The sequence below is a fragment of the Triticum dicoccoides genome, chromosome 6A, assembly GCF_002162155.2.
Source record: "Triticum dicoccoides isolate Atlit2015 ecotype Zavitan chromosome 6A, WEW_v2.0, whole genome shotgun sequence".
Taxonomy (NCBI): domain Eukaryota; kingdom Viridiplantae; phylum Streptophyta; class Magnoliopsida; order Poales; family Poaceae; genus Triticum; species Triticum dicoccoides.
The window spans coordinates 2,365,135-2,381,760 of NC_041390.1; the positions used below are offsets into that span (position 1 = coordinate 2,365,135).

General features: G+C 47.3%; 1 protein-coding gene across 1 annotated transcript; it reads right to left on the reverse strand.

Annotated features, from left to right (window-relative positions):
• Nucleotides 1-372: 372 nt before the first annotated feature.
• Nucleotides 373-3,570, reverse strand: LOC119319187 (putative receptor-like protein kinase At3g47110). Its single transcript, XM_037593672.1, has 4 exons — nt 2,708-3,570; nt 1,741-2,587; nt 870-1,518; nt 373-788 (listed from the first exon to the last, which is right to left on the reverse strand). The coding sequence occupies exons 1-4, from the start codon at nt 3,568-3,570 to the stop codon at nt 373-375; spliced, it is 2,775 nt and encodes a 924-aa protein (XP_037449569.1).
• Nucleotides 3,571-16,626: the final 13,056 nt, after the last annotated feature.

The window sequence follows — 16,626 nt, forward strand, 5'->3', positions numbered from 1 at the left end:
CTTGTGAACACAGCGGTCCGGTGAGGACGCATTCATGCCGTCACTCCTGCACACCTGCCGAGGTACCAACTCCGGCTATTTAAGCCGGACGGCGACCCCTCTACCCTAGCCGCGAGTATTCAAATCGAAGCCTTTGGAGAACCGAGGATCCGGGACTTGTACTTCATCGTTTTGGAAAAACAATTACACTGCTTAATTTCTGAAACTCCCTAAAACTTGGTGTACTGCTATTATTGCAGAACACCATTGTTCTACATTTATTTTGATACAGTTGTAAAAAACATGGCTCTGAGTACAATTACTACTAATTGAAACGATACATATAACTTTTACTATTGCAGGATGCCAGGATCATGTATTGTACCAGCTTGTTTATTCAACAATGTTCTGAATTTCTTGAGTCGAGACTTCTCTTTCTGCTCCACGCTCCCCTATAAACTTGAGGTATGCATCTCTGATTGCGTGCATTTCTGTCGCTGCATCTCTCGTCAATGCCCGGTCCCGAGGCTGTTGCTTTGAGCAGGATATGCCAAGTCTGAATACTGAAGCCAATAACTCATGGATTCTAATACTTGTAGTGTCATCATGTTGTCCTCTGTGCAGCCACATTGTCGGATCAGCTATCTCCAGGGCTCTATCCGGAAGAGCATCCTCGGCAAACTTATGCAGATCCAACGAATCCCTGAAAGTGACTTCTGTTGGGCTCCTCCCGGTAAACATCTCAAGCAACAATATGCCAAGACTATAAATGTCACTGGCTGCTGAAACCGCGGAGCCTTCTCCGTACTCTGCAATTATGCAAAGTTTCTTGGTTAGCATGTCATATTCAAGCGAAGAGTGAAATATAAAATTAGAAGAGTTTTGTTCACCTGGAGCAACATAGCCTATGGTTCCTCTAATTCGAGTTGAGCTATATGAAGTTTGCATCCCCTTGCTTGTCTTTTCTTCAAAGATCCTTGATATGCCAAAGTCTCCAACTCGTGCGCTCATATCTTCCGCAAGAAGAATGTTGCTAGGCTTAAGATCGCAATGGATTACCAATGGTTGGCAGTAGTTGTGCAGATATTCTATTGCGTCCACAATATCTACAGCAATATCAAGCCTCTGGGAAAGGTTGAGTGTGTTGTTTCTTGTGGGCTCTTGCGATTTTTTATGAAGCCATCCATCCAAGTTACCATTGGGCATGAACTCAAAAACCAATGCCTTGAACTCTTGACCTTGGTGATTGACGCTCGAACAAGAAGTAATGATCTTAATGATACAACGGTGTCGTATCCTTCTCATGGCCTCACATTCAGCCTCAAAACTCTTGGAATACCTAGCAAATACTTTGACAGCAAATGTTCTTTCTTCAGTGTCCAAAACACACTTATAAACCACACCATAACTTCCTCTGCCAAGCAAGTTAACTTCTGAAAATCCGTCAGTTCCTCTCATTAATGCCTGATAGGGGATTCTCTCATAATGGTCATCAGCAATTGAATTGTGTGCTAATGTATTCTGGCTTGGTTTGAGCTTCTTGGAAAGTATCCAAACAATAAGAATAACTGAAAATAAGAACAAGATTGCTCCAGCTATAGCTAGGAAAATTACAAGAGACATTGGCATCTTTTTTTTGTTCTTGCTTAAGGGGCTTTTGGAGCATGGAGCCAAATAAAGTTGAGGTGTACCACCACACAAATTGATATTCCCAACAACCGCTAAGTAGGTGATGTTTCTAAAAACACCTTCACTTGGCACCTCACCTTGCAAATTATTGAAGGATATATCCAGTTCAGACAATCTTGTCAAATCCTGTAGAACTGATGTGATTGACCCTGACAAGTTGTTGTGTGCTAGGTACAGTTCTTGCAGGTTTCCAATACTGCCAAGGGCCTCAGGAATATTACCAGAGAAATTATTCATGGTCAGGTTCAGTGTACGGAGCCCCTTTATATTCTTCAATGACTTAGGTATGCTTCCCTCAAATGAATTACTGTCTAATAATAACCATTCCAATACCACACAATTCTGAATACTGTCAGGTATCTTTCCAGACAACTGGTTTCCTGATAGAACTAATTCGTTAAGATTTGCTAAACTACCAACTTCATTAGGAATGGGTCCAGAAAGGGAATTGTATGACAAGTTCAAATACCAAGAAAGGCCGGGTAATTTGAAAATCTCTCTGGGTACCGAACCGTTAAGATGGTAATTGTTGGACAAATCTAGTACAAAGAGGTTTTTCAACTCCCCTAGGCTTACCGGAATTGGCCCCTCCAAGTTGCCTTCACTTGCATCAAGCCTATTCAACCACGAAAGGTTTCCTAGCGATGATGGTATGAGCCCAGACAAGCTATTGTTGCACAAGACAAGCTCGATCAAGTTCGCTAGCTTGCCAATGCTCTCTGGAATCACTCCGTACATGCCAGTATATCCTATCGCAAGTCTTTCCAGCCCAATCAAATTACCGATATCTGCAGGGATACTCCCAGAGATCCTATTATCCATCAAGTTTAACTGCTGGAGAGTTGTTGAGAGGTTCACAATTGAACCCGGTAGTTGTCCTCCGAAAGAATTCGTGTATAATACCAAAAACCGCAGTTGGCTGCAGTTTGCCAAAGATGCGACGAATTCCCAACCCCTGTTATCATTCGCTTCAAGATTATTCTCACCCAAGTTGACAGATTGGAGAGCTTTGAGCCCCCCCAATGTGGGAGGCACATACCCACTAAATCTGTTGTCCACGAGGTCAAGTAATATGAGGGAAGATATGTTGGATATTGAGGAAGGGATGATTCCTGTGAAGTGATTACTACCCAAAGCAAGATATTTCAACTTGGGAAACTTGCTTGCAATGTCATCCGGAATGCTTCCGTCTAGCATATTCCCCCCTACACTAAATACTTCCAGCGATGACCAATTGTAGAGAGAATGTGGAATCATACCAGTGACGAGGTTAACTGCGACACTGAAATATATCATGCTCTGGATGCTTCCGAGGCCTGATGGGATTGAGCCCACGAGCTGGTTGGTGGTGAGATCGAGGAGTTGTAGATGGGACATATTGCCAAGTGACGCGGGGATGAGCCCTGTGAAGCTGTTCTGTCTCAGTGAGAGGTACGTGAGCTTCTCGCCGAGCTCAGCCGGGATGCGCCCCCCAAGGGTGTTGTTGTCCAGATTCATTTCGGTGATGCTAACGCAGGAGCTCAGGTTCACTGGCAATGTGCCTGAGAAGGAGTTGTCGTATAAGATGAGCTTCTGCAGGCGCCGGAGGCGGCCGAGGCTCGCTGGAATGTCCCCGTGGAAAGAGTTGGAGCTCAGATCGAGCGTCCGCAGGAACGAGAGGTTCCCGATGGCCGGGGAGAGCGTTCCAGCGAGACCGGTGCTGGACAATCTCAGTGCCACCACCCGTGCTGGCGTGCGGTGGCACGTCACGCCTTCCCAGCTGCAGAAGCCGGCGCTGCTGTTCCAGGAGGCCAGCGAGCCGCCATGGCTGAGCTGAGCTTTGAAAGCAAGCAACGCAGCCTCATCGTCCGCGCTCACAGCTACGATCAGCAGGAGGGTGACAAGTGAGCATAGGAAGCTCATGGCGATGCGATGACCCCTATTGTTGTGTCCCTCTTGCCCTCTTGGTTTGGTTTCCAAGTAGCATTTGCCTGTCCCATTCCATATATATACTAGCTGAGCTTAGTTTGTCATGTGGGTGTTGCAAGTGCTGTGCTAATACTATTTCCATCGGTCGTCATCACAGCACTCAAAATCTTCACCTTGATGCAGAGTCTTCGACCATCTGTCAGCCAAGCAAAGCAAACAGGCTGTTAATTACAATGGTTCAGCAAAGACTTGATCCCTTCAAAAAGGTCGGTATGACCATAAGTCAGGTCTAATCTTCCAGTTTCGGATCTTATAATTAACCTTGGACATATTGGATCATGCAAGTCCCTGATGGACATGTTTCCGGCAGAGTCTGGGTGAAATAAAATAATGGCCGGCGTTGATGGGCATGTTGCACTTGATAAACGGAGGTGAAGAGCATGTTGCCAGCCGCGCTCGTCGCGACTGCAAGCATCTCATCTTCGCCGTGCATCAACTTGTACAAAAATAATGGTGCAAGAAAATAAACAAGCAACAGATGGATGCATGCGTTAACAACAACGCTACAAGCATCAAACTGTATGTACTCCCTCCGTAAACTAATATAAATGCATTCAGAATACTAAAGTAGTGATCTAAACGCTTTTATATTAATTTACAGAGGGAATAGAAAATAACGTTTCCGCCTCTCCGGACTTGATCGCTTCGAAAAGTTAGTGCGGCCATAAGTCAGTAAGTGTAATCTTCCAGCCTCTGATGGCTTATACGTAGTTTACATTGGGTCACAGGAGGCCGGCACCGTTGCAGTGTGGGATAAAATACAAAATAAGAATAATGGCTGTGTGGCCGGCCCTGATGGGCATGTTGCACTTGATAGACGAAGGAGGCTGTGAAGATCAGGCTGCCGGCCGCGCATCTCGTCATCGCCGTGCATCAACTTGTATACAAAATAATGATGTTGCATGCAAACAAAGAAGCAAGAGCTGGATGCAGAAATTAACAAGAACGCTAAAAGCATCAACCTGCAGGCCGGAGACGACGCACATAAGAAAAGTTCATGCATTTACTTGCAATGGGATGCATGGGATAGAGTTTGCCACCCCAACAACTATGTCGGCTATAGCACCCAGTCAAAGAAATCGATCATCGCTTACCAAGCTTGATGGATTTCTCGAAATCCATCATCGCACCCAATCAAGAGATGTTCATCAATCAAAATATGGATCGGGAAAGATGCTAGGCTTGGCTTGGCATCGTTCAACAATCAATAATACATGGATGAATGCATCAACCCATATAGAGGGCGGGGGTTGATCCTCCTTTTTGGAATCTTTTTTATATAAGGGTTAACCGGCTATGCATCCTGCGATCTAATAGCAAGTACCGTGAAGTAGACTGGTACTACAATTTAGCTTCGATTTTTTTTTTGCCGTGGAAATTTTTCTTTGATTTGTAGCATTTGCTAGACTGATGTACTGCAATTTAGCTAAATTCTTGTGTACACCATGAGAAATTAATCACAGGTAAATTGTATTACCTGTATTCTACTAGTATCTGTATTAGTTCTTGTGTCAGATACATATTATCCCTCCGTCCCGAAATTCTTTTCGCACTGGCGTTTTTGTAATTTAGTCCTCGTCATTTTCCTGACCAAACTCGCGGTCCTCGTTGTTCTCCTTACTCTCCTCTGACGCCGGCCGATTTTCCCCCCCCCCCCCCCTCCCTCAGCGCCGCCCCCACCGCCTTGCTCCCCCAACCCACGCAGCCGCCGACCCACACCGTCGCCGCCTTGCTTCCGCCCCACCGCCCCAAGCTGCAGCCACGTTCACCTCCGCCCTCCGCCCACAGAGGAACCTGAAGCTTCAATTTTGTGGAGGCGACCGCCCTACGCCCGTTCTCTTTCCGCATGTGCCCGTCGTCGACCACGAATGCCGTCGACATGAGCACTGGGAAGCACGGGTGCCCCTTTTCCACTCCCAAGGTGAAGCACGGGTGCCGCTTTTCATCTAGCCGGACCACTACATGGCTGCACCAAGAAACCCGCCTAAGTCAAAGGTCTCCTTTTCCCCCTTCTCATCCCTTCGATCTCTTGCAATTTCTTCTTCATCTTCTTGGATTGGTCAGCTAGAAATAGAACACAACCAAATGGTAGGTGATTTCTATCAAATCCCCATTTATTGACAATTTCTTCTTCACTGATTTCAATCTAGGGTTGCATGGTGGCGTTCGAGGCGAGGGACAAGTCATCAGGTTAGAGTGTCTCTATTCTCTAGGAGGGCCTGCACCATGTTAAACCTCAACTTGCAGACTTGTTTCCAGTTAACTGAGATTTCATCAAAGAATTTCAGTCAAAAGATGTCCTCTTGCCTGAAACTGAACTGAAGCTGTCCCGCTAAAGATGTTTTACCATACTCTAAACCTAAACTGATCCTGAACGAAAACTGATGAATGTTTAGCATTTTCTGCTGCATGATTGGCTAAAATAGTGCTGAGATGGATGGAAGAACCCTTAAGTTTGTTGTTCCTCTTTTATTAAAGAAAAAGATTGTTCCTGCACACAACGGCTAGGCAGGGTCAGGGTGTGATAAATCCCTTTGTCAATTCCACGTGTTCATCAAGTATGGATGGATGGATAGATTGTGTGAGATGATGAATACCGACGATTGCGCGTGTGTGGTGGCCGTGTTTGTGCTCGGAAAGGCGGACAGTTCAAGGACTGGCCCTTCAAGGATCAAGTGGACACTTGCCTGTTTGTGTTGCAATCATTTTAAAATAGACTATCATTTTAAACTGAATGTTCAATCATCTCTGAATGTTGAATATTTTGGTCAATGTCATGCTGCTCCATTTCTTGATTTACATTGACAGAGTAGAGTGGATCTTTGAGCATATTTTAACTGAATTTTGACAGTGGACATAGACAGTTACAAAATCTGACCATTTACAAAATCTAACTGAACTTTCCTCTAACTGAACCAGATCATATTCTCAAACTGTAGTCCATTAATTTACACAATACTCCAGCGAACCAGATATGATTCCTCTTGATACATTTTTCTTTTGCGGAAGTTGCTTTCGTAATTTGCTTTCATAAGTTGCAAACAGTACTCCAAACTGGCGGTACCAAACTGAATTATGTTCATTCACTATCATAATTTGTGGAGTACTCCAAACTAGGGTAATTCCACCAGTATTCCAAACTGAAGTACTACAAACTGGACATGTTCAGTGACTTAACAATTTGACGGTCAGCAAAGTACAATGATTGCATATGTTCAAAATTGGATGATTTGCTCTAATTCCACAATGTTAGCAATAATTGATCTAGACAAACATTCAATTTCACCATATGAAATTCAAACTTTCAGTACCTATCCCAGTAGCAGCGGGAAAGGCGGGGCTCTAGAGGAAACCAAGGTCGCCGGTCTGGCAGACAGAAGCAGACGCGGATGAAGACAACAGCAGCAGAAGACGCGGGAGCCGCCGGAATTATCCACGGCACCGGCGGCCGTAGCGGATGAAGTGTCTACGGCGGTCGTGGTCGCCTCCGTGGGCGCAGGTGGGCCGCGGCCGCCGCCTCCGTGGCAGTGCCGCAGGTGGGACGTGGCGTTGGGCCGTACGGTGGATGAGCTGGTCGCATCAGTGGGCGGCTGTGGGTGATGTGGGGTGGCGGCGGTCGAGCTGCACAAGTGGGCAGAGATGGCTGCCTCCTTGGCAGCGGCGCAGCTAGGCGTCGGCGGCGGACATCTCAGGTGGTGCGCGGTGCAGGTGGCTCGCGACGGTGGCTCGTGCCGGCGTCTCGCCTGGGAGGAAGCAAGGAGAAGGGGTTTTGTGCAACGGATTTAAACGCATAGGGGTTTTTTGCAAAAAAAATTGAACTAGCTCACGACATGAATTTCAGGACTAAGGGAGTATGCATTTGATATGGATTTAACACATGTGTAATACTTCCTATGTAAACAAATATAAGAGTGTTTAGATCACTACTTTAGTTACCTAAATGCTCTTATATTTCTTTACGGAGGGAGTAATGTTTATACCTACATACCTAATTATGGTGCATGCAGAGTATGGTCAGTTCCCGAAAGAAAAAGGCAAGCAACCCGTGACATGAAAGAGGGCTTCCAGCATAACCTGATGTGGAAACTCTATATGAATGCCTCTAACAGTGTACCAGGATGTGGAATGATCTAGTGTAGCATATATGAAAACATATATCGGTGGTTGTGCCACATGAATATCATTCCAGCTTTATATGGTCATGTAAAGCAAAATGACAGTGAAGGATCACATCTCTAGTCATGAAAATGTAATGTAAATGATGATGGAAGTTGCATGAAAATATATCTTAGAATGACTATGAGAATGCCATGATAGGTAGAACCATGGAATCAAGTACCCTTGAGGAAGATTTATGAAAACATGTGTAGGGAGATATATGAAAACTAATATCGGTGACTGTTTGAGGAAGATATATGTGCTTGCGTGTAGACGAACATGAGGAAGTCCTCCCACGAAATTTGGATGTTTCGGCGAAGTATGCACCAAGTACCAATGTGAGAGCGAGCAATACAAGATACCGAAGAGGCTATCAATAAAGATGAAATGAAAGTGTAGAAAGCTTTCAAACTTACATTAATAAAAAAGAACTTACGATACAACAAGTGCTTTGTGGCATTAACACGGAACCATGAAATCAAGTACCCCGAGGGGTAGTTCGATAGGAGTTAGCCACCTTGCATCCCGGCCTAAACCAAAGTCATTTGTTTACTTACAACGCCGGTTCAGCACTTTGATCTACTCTAGTTTTCACTTAAGTTCCCTAGTTTTAGTTCATTAGTTGAAAGAAAGGCTCAGCTTTAATCAACTTTAACACAGTAACCACTTCTATATGCGAGTTCATCCATCATAATGCACATATATTATTATCTAATTATCTCAAAATAATTTTCTCGAGTTTATAACTTCCAGAGATTGTTCATGCAAATTTTTGTTTATACCACCCATATATACATATCATTTCATACCAACATATTAATGTCATGCCAACTACCAAATGCAATTTCAACTCTTGAACAAATATAAGTGAAGCATGAAGATTTTTCTGATTTTCTGCCGACCACAAGTATCCAATACGATTGGTGGTTCTTGCTGCATAGTATTGTTGCTACTCCTGTTAATGGACATGTATCTGACAAAAAACCTGCAAAGTGCTTGAAACACGCCTGTTGAGTAAATGCATCCACAGTCATGCCATGTGCTCCCTACTCAATCGGCCGAACATGTATTATATTTTTCACCATTGTTTAGCTTTAAAGATTACTTTACGGAACTCGCCATCCTTTTACCATATAAGCATGGATGACTAGCATAGTTGATTGTTAGTTACTTATTTTTCATACGAAAAGGAGCATCAATGGCTTTACGCATGCTTCCCGTTGCTTGGGCACTTAGAGCCTAATTGGTTTGGTGCCAATAATTGGCATGCCAATTGTTGGCAAGTCTAAAAATTTAGCGCTCAATTGGTTGGCTACCAATTGGGTCTTGCCCGCCTCTCAAAAAGTTGCCAATTTTTGGCAACATTTGGTTTTGCTAAATGCTGGCTTGCCAAATGTTGGCAATGCCAAACTTTGGCAGTGAACCAATTAGCCTCTTATGTCTCTCTGGTATTATTCTTCCAGATAAGCTTCATCCAAGTTGCTACTCATGTCACATTGTCTATAATACAGAACACATAATTAAGTCGCACTTAAATCCATTGATTTTCTTCTTTTGGCCAGAGTCAAGACATCAAGATTTTTCCACTTCTTAATCTTCCGCAAATTTACCGAACAGCTAACGGATACTTGCACCGGTGCAAGGGAGAATCAACAATGTCCATGTATAACGATGCAAACTTTATTGGATTTCCTGGCATACATTATTTGAACACTTTAATAAATAGTCTATAATTATCTCATTTTGTTGCTACTGTTCTTCTCAACTCTGGGTGCATCTGCATTGTCACAGTTTTCCTATGCTATTGCTGATAGCTTATACACTGTTGTTTAGTTTCGTGGGAAGTAAAGGATGCCAATTGGAAAAGTTATTCGCTATTCTTTGTCTATTTCCCGTTTGCTCATAAACCATTTACTTGCAATTTATGTTTAGTTGATTGCTACATTTTGAATCAAAGGAGTAACACCCCACAATTAACTACTTCATCTCATTCAAGCCTTAGTGATGTTTACAATTGAGATACCCAGTCTGTTGATGCAGCGGAGTGGAAGGTGTAATGATGGCAGTTCCAATTAGATTGGGCGGCCTCCGGCGTCCATGAGGCAGCCAAGCGACATGGCACACTGTTGGCACATCTCTCCCATCCTCGAAATTCTTCATCAGTTGCTCATAAACCCACTAAATAGGAAGGTACTATATATCTTAGAATTCCCCGCCTCACATGATGTATATCCATGCATCATCTCTAATACCCTGTCCCAATGAGATAGCCACACCCGCATTGGGTATTGGGCAGTTTTCCAGAAACATAGTTTTAACATGGCATCTGACTAGGGTTACGGTCGTACGCTTCGGCCTCGTCCCTCGTTCTAATCGCAGCCATGGCCTCTGCCCCGGCGGCTGCTGTCCTCGCCGGCGCCACCCCGACCGCTGTCGCCCAGCGCACCGCTGCCTCCCCGTATCTGGCGTTCCGTCCGCTTGCCTCGATGGCTGGCGCATCCATGGCTGCGGCCATCGCTGCCGCAGCGCTGGCCGCTGCCACCCAGGGCGTTGCTCCTCTGTCGCCTGCTGGTTTACATGACGCCACACAACGCTGCATGCCCCCGATACATTGATGCATGTAGTCGACGCCAACCCATCTGTTGGTGTAGCCCCAACTAGCTCTCTCTCTCTCTCACGTAGCTGGAGGTAGAAGAAAGAGGAGCACAATACACCGGAGTTTCACCCGGCTGCACACACAGCTTCGTTACTATTCTAAAAACACCAAACTCATACAACTGACACATGCATCGCACTCCAAACACGAGCACACCAGCCTGCTTTGTAGCCGGCAGAGACGCAGCGCCCACGCTTCCATCACGCATGCATCCACGTCCACGTTCGGCTCTGCAATGGCCACTTGACCCGATCATGCATGCAGCTAGCAACCTGATGCAAACTAACTCCTCTAGACTCGGCCAGCACACCGGTCACCGAACGCTCCGACGTCCACTGCTGCTTATATGACCTAGACTCTAGACTACAGGGTGGACACCAACGTGAGTACGGACTCGCACGCCACCGGGACACACACGCTACACACATGCACACTCGCCACGCTTCCGCTGCGTCCCGTACGTTCCACGCGCACCCGACGTGCACGACGAGCCCGATCATACCATACGCCGTGGCTTATTTCAACACACACCCCCTAAGCCACGGCCTAGAGGAGTCCATCGTCGTCGACGTTGGCGTCAGCCAGGAGAGCCTGCTCCGCCGCCGGTCGTTTCTGCAGCTGCGGGCACTCGCGCCGGAAGTGCCCGTGCTCCCCGCATTTGTAGCCGCGTCCACGGTGTTTCCCTCCGTTGCCCGACGAAGTGCTCGCCGCGCCGTCGTTGTCGTGGTCGCCAAAGCCACGTCCGCCTTCCCGTCGCTCCCGAGCCACCCACTGTGTCGCCGTCATCATCAGCTGCCCGTCCGTGCACTCACCGCCGGCCCGTGCGCGCCTCCGCGTCCTCTCCTCGAACGCCTTGAGCCGCCCAAACGCCTCCTCGAACGCCATCTCCTCCACGTTGCAGAATTGCTCGATTCCAGCCACCGCGGCGTACAAGCAGTCCGGCACGGTGCCGAGCAACTTCTTCACCATGGCGCTGTCGTCAAGCGTCAACCCGAGCATCGCGTACCTTGCCGCCATGCCGCTGACCTTCCTGGCGTACTCGTCTAGCTCATCGTCGTGCAGCGTCCCGAGCCTCGCAACCCGCACATGATTGGCGCCGACGAAGCGAACCTTGAGGGAGTCTCATACCTCCGTCGTAGTTGGCTTCGTCGCCACCTACATCAGCAAGTCCTCCGAAAGCGCGCCCAGCATCACCGCCCGCACCGTCTTGCTCTTCCTGGCGTCGACCGCCGCGCCCTCCGTCGGAGCCACCGCACTCCACAGCCCCTGGGCGTCAAGGATAGCCTCCGCCTTGATCGCCCAGGCGGTGTAGTTCATCGTCGTCAGTGGCTGTAGCTGCAACGCCATCACCCCGCCACCACCACCGTGAGGGACAAGCGACATGGCCATCGGCAAGATCGCACCGAAGCTCTGATACCAAATGTTGGCGCAGCCCCAACTAGCTCTCTCTCTCAAATAGCCGGAGACAGAAGAAAGAGGAGCACAATACAGTGGAGTTTCACCCGACTGCACACACAACCCCGTTACTATTTCAAGAGCACCAAACTCATACAACTGGCACATGCATCGCACTCCAAACACGAGCACACCAGCCTGCTTTGTAGCCGGCAGAGACACATCGCCCACGCTTCCATCACACATGCATCCACGCCCACGTTCGGCTCTGCAACGACCACTTGACCTGATCATGCATGCAGCTAACAACCAGCTAACAACCTGACGCACACTAACTCCTGTAGACTCGGCTAGCACACCGGTCACTGGATGCTCCGACGTCCACTGCTACTAGCTACGTATATGACCTAGACTCTAAACACGGTGGACACCAACGTGAGTACGGACTCATGCGCCACCGGGACACACACGCTACACACATGCACACTCTCCACGCTTCTGCTGCGTCCCGACGAGCCCGACCGCACCAGTGCATCCTGCACGTCCCGCGCGCACCCGACGCGCCCGACGAGCCCGACCATACCACACGCCGTGGCTTATTCCAATACATGGTATCAACACATGATACCAGATTGTTGGGTTTAGTCCCACATCGGTTGTGGGAGGAGGCAAAACACGACTTCTAAGAGCGGGGGTGTCCCCTCCTAACAGGCTAGTCTTTTGGGAGGAGAGGGTCGAAGGCCTATCGTAAGTCGGTGTTGCTCTCTGGTTGGGCCTGGTTGACGCATGTGGGTCGGAAACGCTAGTGATAGCGGACCGGGATTGCGTAACAATTGGTATCAGAGCCCAGGTGCCCGGAATAAATCTCAGTGAACTCACGGGTGGTCGGTCATGGTTGGCGGGCTGGAAACGTTGGTGTTAGCGGGCCCATAGTGATTGATGTGTGAGGGGGAGATTGTTGGGTTTAGTCCCACATCGGTTGTGGGAGGAGGCAGAACACGACTTATAAGGGCGGGAGTGTCCCCTCCTAACAGGCTAGTCTTTTGGCGGGAGAGGGCCCAAGATTTGTCATAAGTCGGTATTGCTCTTCGGTTGGGCCTGGTTGACGCATATGGGTCGAAAACGCTAGCGATAGCAGAACAGGATTATGTAACACCATCTACGTTGCATGGTATTCCAACTCCACCACAGCCGATCTACGGCGCTGCTGCGTATAGCGCTTCTCCTGCTATCGGGCCGTGCTGGCTTCCCGCGCCATACGGCGGCCAGTCGCCGCTGGTCCACGACGCTCAGCACGCCTCGCCGGCCTACGGCACCCAGCAGCCCCCGTCGGCTCACGACGCGCAACCGCTGCCGGTGGCCCACGGTGTTGTTTCCTACGGCGTCTATGTCGCGGCAGCCGATCCCTACAACACCGCCCCAGCTACTCTGTGACTGACTTCGTCTGCGTTGTTGTTGGCCTACGCTTACCCAACAGCCTCGGTGATTGCGCCTCCTTATGACGCGTCCTCTTCGTACGGGGGCACCCTACGGCGGCCCGGCGGCGGAGTTGGTGGCTTCCTCCGTGCTACCGAGTGGTTCCTTCCATTCGGGGTTTTATGCACCGTCACCGTCTTTGGATCACGGTGTACCTGCTACGCCGTTCTACTTTGCGCATCTCATCTGATGAAGTTGACGACGGATAACTACCTGTCGTGGCGTGCTCAGGTCTTGCCACTTCTCCGCAGTCGCTATTTGGAAGGCTTTGTTGATGGCACTCTGTCGTGCCCCCGCCATATCACCCGGGGCATCATGCATGGGTGGCCCAAGATCAGGTCATCCTTTCTGCCATCCAGTCTTCTCGTACGGAGGGGGTCTCGTCATTGGTCATCTTCGCCGCTACGTCTCAGAACGCGTGGACGGCTCTTCATACCAGTTTTGCTTCACAGTCTCAGGCGCGGGCTCACGCCATCCGCACTACGCTTGGGGAGGTGAAGCTTCATGAACTCACTGTCGCTGACTACTTCAACAAGGTGACGGGTATGGCTGACACTCTTGCCTCCATTGGCAAGGCTCTTGGCCCGGAGGAGTGGACTAGGTGATGATTATGATAATTTGGTGGAGAATATCAATGGTCATGACACTCTCATCCAACCGCGTGAGTTGTACGCGCGTCTTCTCGCTACGAAACAACGCATCCAGGCTCCCCGTTCTACACCGACTTCCCTTCCGCCAACGCTGCAACGCGTGTGATGGGAAAACCCTACAAGCCACCAACTCGTGGCAAACCTCCGCTGACCGTGCTTAATTTGTGGGACACCACGAATTCCACGGGACGTCGAGTCAGTGGCTGCTGCTCTTCATGTGGTGCTCAGGTCCCCTGCCAGCTGTGTGGACTTGATGGTCACCTTGCCTCGCGTTGTCATCGTCGCTTCAAGCAGGATTTCTAGGGGATGGGGAACAATGGCAAGGGTAATGAGAAGCAGGCTAACCTGGCGAGTCATGAGCGGGGGCATAGTCCTTCCTATCCAGTTGATGCATCTTGGTACATGGATAAGGGATCTACCAATCACCTGACGAGTGAGATGGGCTAGCTCTCTACACAGGAGTCGTATCATCGACACGATCAGGTTCGCACTGCTAATGGGGAAGGTATGCACATCTCACATATTGGCCAGGCATCACATCTTACACGTTGATCCACACAATTACGTCTTCTTAATGTCCTTCGTGTTCCCTCTATTTCACATAGTTTGCTTTCAGTTCCTAAACTTACTCATGATAATAATGTTCTTGATGAATTTCATCCTTTTAATTTTTTTGTTAAGGACCGGGACACGAGGGACGTACACCTTAGAGGTCGACTGCGTCATAATGGTCCCTATGCACTTGATGTGCCACCACTGCTTTCAGTGGCATTCATGTGTCACCATCACATTGGCATGCACGTCTTGGTCATCCTGCCACTCCCATCGTTTGCCTTGTACTTCATCATCATGAGCTTCCAGTCGTGTCCAATAAACATGTTGATGCAGTTTGTGATGCCTGTCAGCAAGGCAAGAGTCATCAACTTCCTTTTTTGAGTCGAGTCATGTAGTCAATAAACCGCTTGAACTTGTGTTTTCAGATGTATGGGGCCATGCCCAAACCTCTGTTAGTGATCATAATTACTATCTCATTTTCATTGATGCTTATAGTGGATTCACTCGGCTTTATCTTCTGAAATGCAAGTCTGATGTGTTTAATGTTTTCTTGCAATTCCAAGCGCATGTTGAGCATCTGCTCAGTCATAAAATCATTCATGTGCAATCCGATTGGGGGCGGGTGAGTATCACAACCTCAATGCATTTTTTAATAAGCTTGGAATTACACATTGTGTGTCTTGTCCTCATACACATCAGTGAAACGGTGTAGCTGAGCGTAAACATCGCCATATCATTGAGACTGGTCTTGCTTTGCTTGCTCATGCCTCTGTTCCTTTCCGATTTTGGAATGATTTTCCACCGCATGCTTTCTCATTAACATACTCCCTACACAACTCCGTTAGATAAAAACACCACTTAAGCTCTTGTTGAATGAAGTTCCTGATTATAGTGTGTGTTGGCCACATCTTCGTCCATATAACCAACGCAAGTTGGAGTTTCGGTCTAAACAACGCGTGTTTCTTGGTTATAGTTCTCTTCATAAAGGGTGCAAGTGTTTTCATGTCCCCTCTAACCGCATCTACATCTCACGTGATGTGGTGTTTGATGAGAATGTTTTTCTTTATCCGCACTTTCGGTCACCTCCACTGAAGGAAATATGCCTTAGAGGCAATAAGTTGTTATTTATATTTTCTTATATCATGATAAATGTTTATTATGCATGCTAGAATTGTATTAACCGGAAACTTAGTACATGCGTGAGTACATAGACAAAAATAGAGTGCCCCTAGTATGCCTCTACTTGACTAGCTCGTTAATTAAAGATGGTGAAGTTTCCTAACCATATACATGTGTTGTCATTTGACGAACGGGATCACGTCATTAGAGAATGATGTGATGGATAAGACCCATTCGTTAGCTTAGCATAATGATCGTTAAGTTTTATTGTTATTGCTTACTTCGTGACTTATACATATTCCTCTGACTACGAGATTATGCAACTCCCGAATACTGGAACAACACCTTGTGTGCTGTCGAGCGTCACAACGTAATTGGCACTACAAGAAAAACGGTGTGTAGAGACATTGATTTTCGTAGCTAAAGACGTGTTATTTCGTCTCTAGGTAAAAATAGAGACAATTTAGTAAAGCGTCCTTGGAGCGTCTCCTCACGGACCGTCTCAAAAAAGATAGACACGCTTAGTTAGCGTGTCTAGATGGTATGAGACGCTATATTGGGACGTTCAAAATCGTCTCTACAAAATAGAGACGTTCTATTACACGCCAGTGTTGCGCCTCTACTCATGTGGGCCCATTACTTATAGACGCTATGTTGAGACGACATATTCGTCTCTAAATATGAATAAGTTTTTTTGTGCCTATGGAATATTTTACTTTAATCATTTTTTATTAATTTAACTTTTGTAATCCCCATTTCAAATTTAGTTACGTTAATATGATAGGGATGCATGTGCAAATTGATCAAATATCACTATAAAAAGCCATCAACCCACATCACCAATTGCATTCTCAAGCAATCCATTCTCACAATTAGCATCATTTGTAACAAATCTATGAACAAATACATATGTTTATGTATGGAGTTCACAACTGAATCAATTCAGACATTCATATGAAAGATGTAAATAATTAAGGGAAT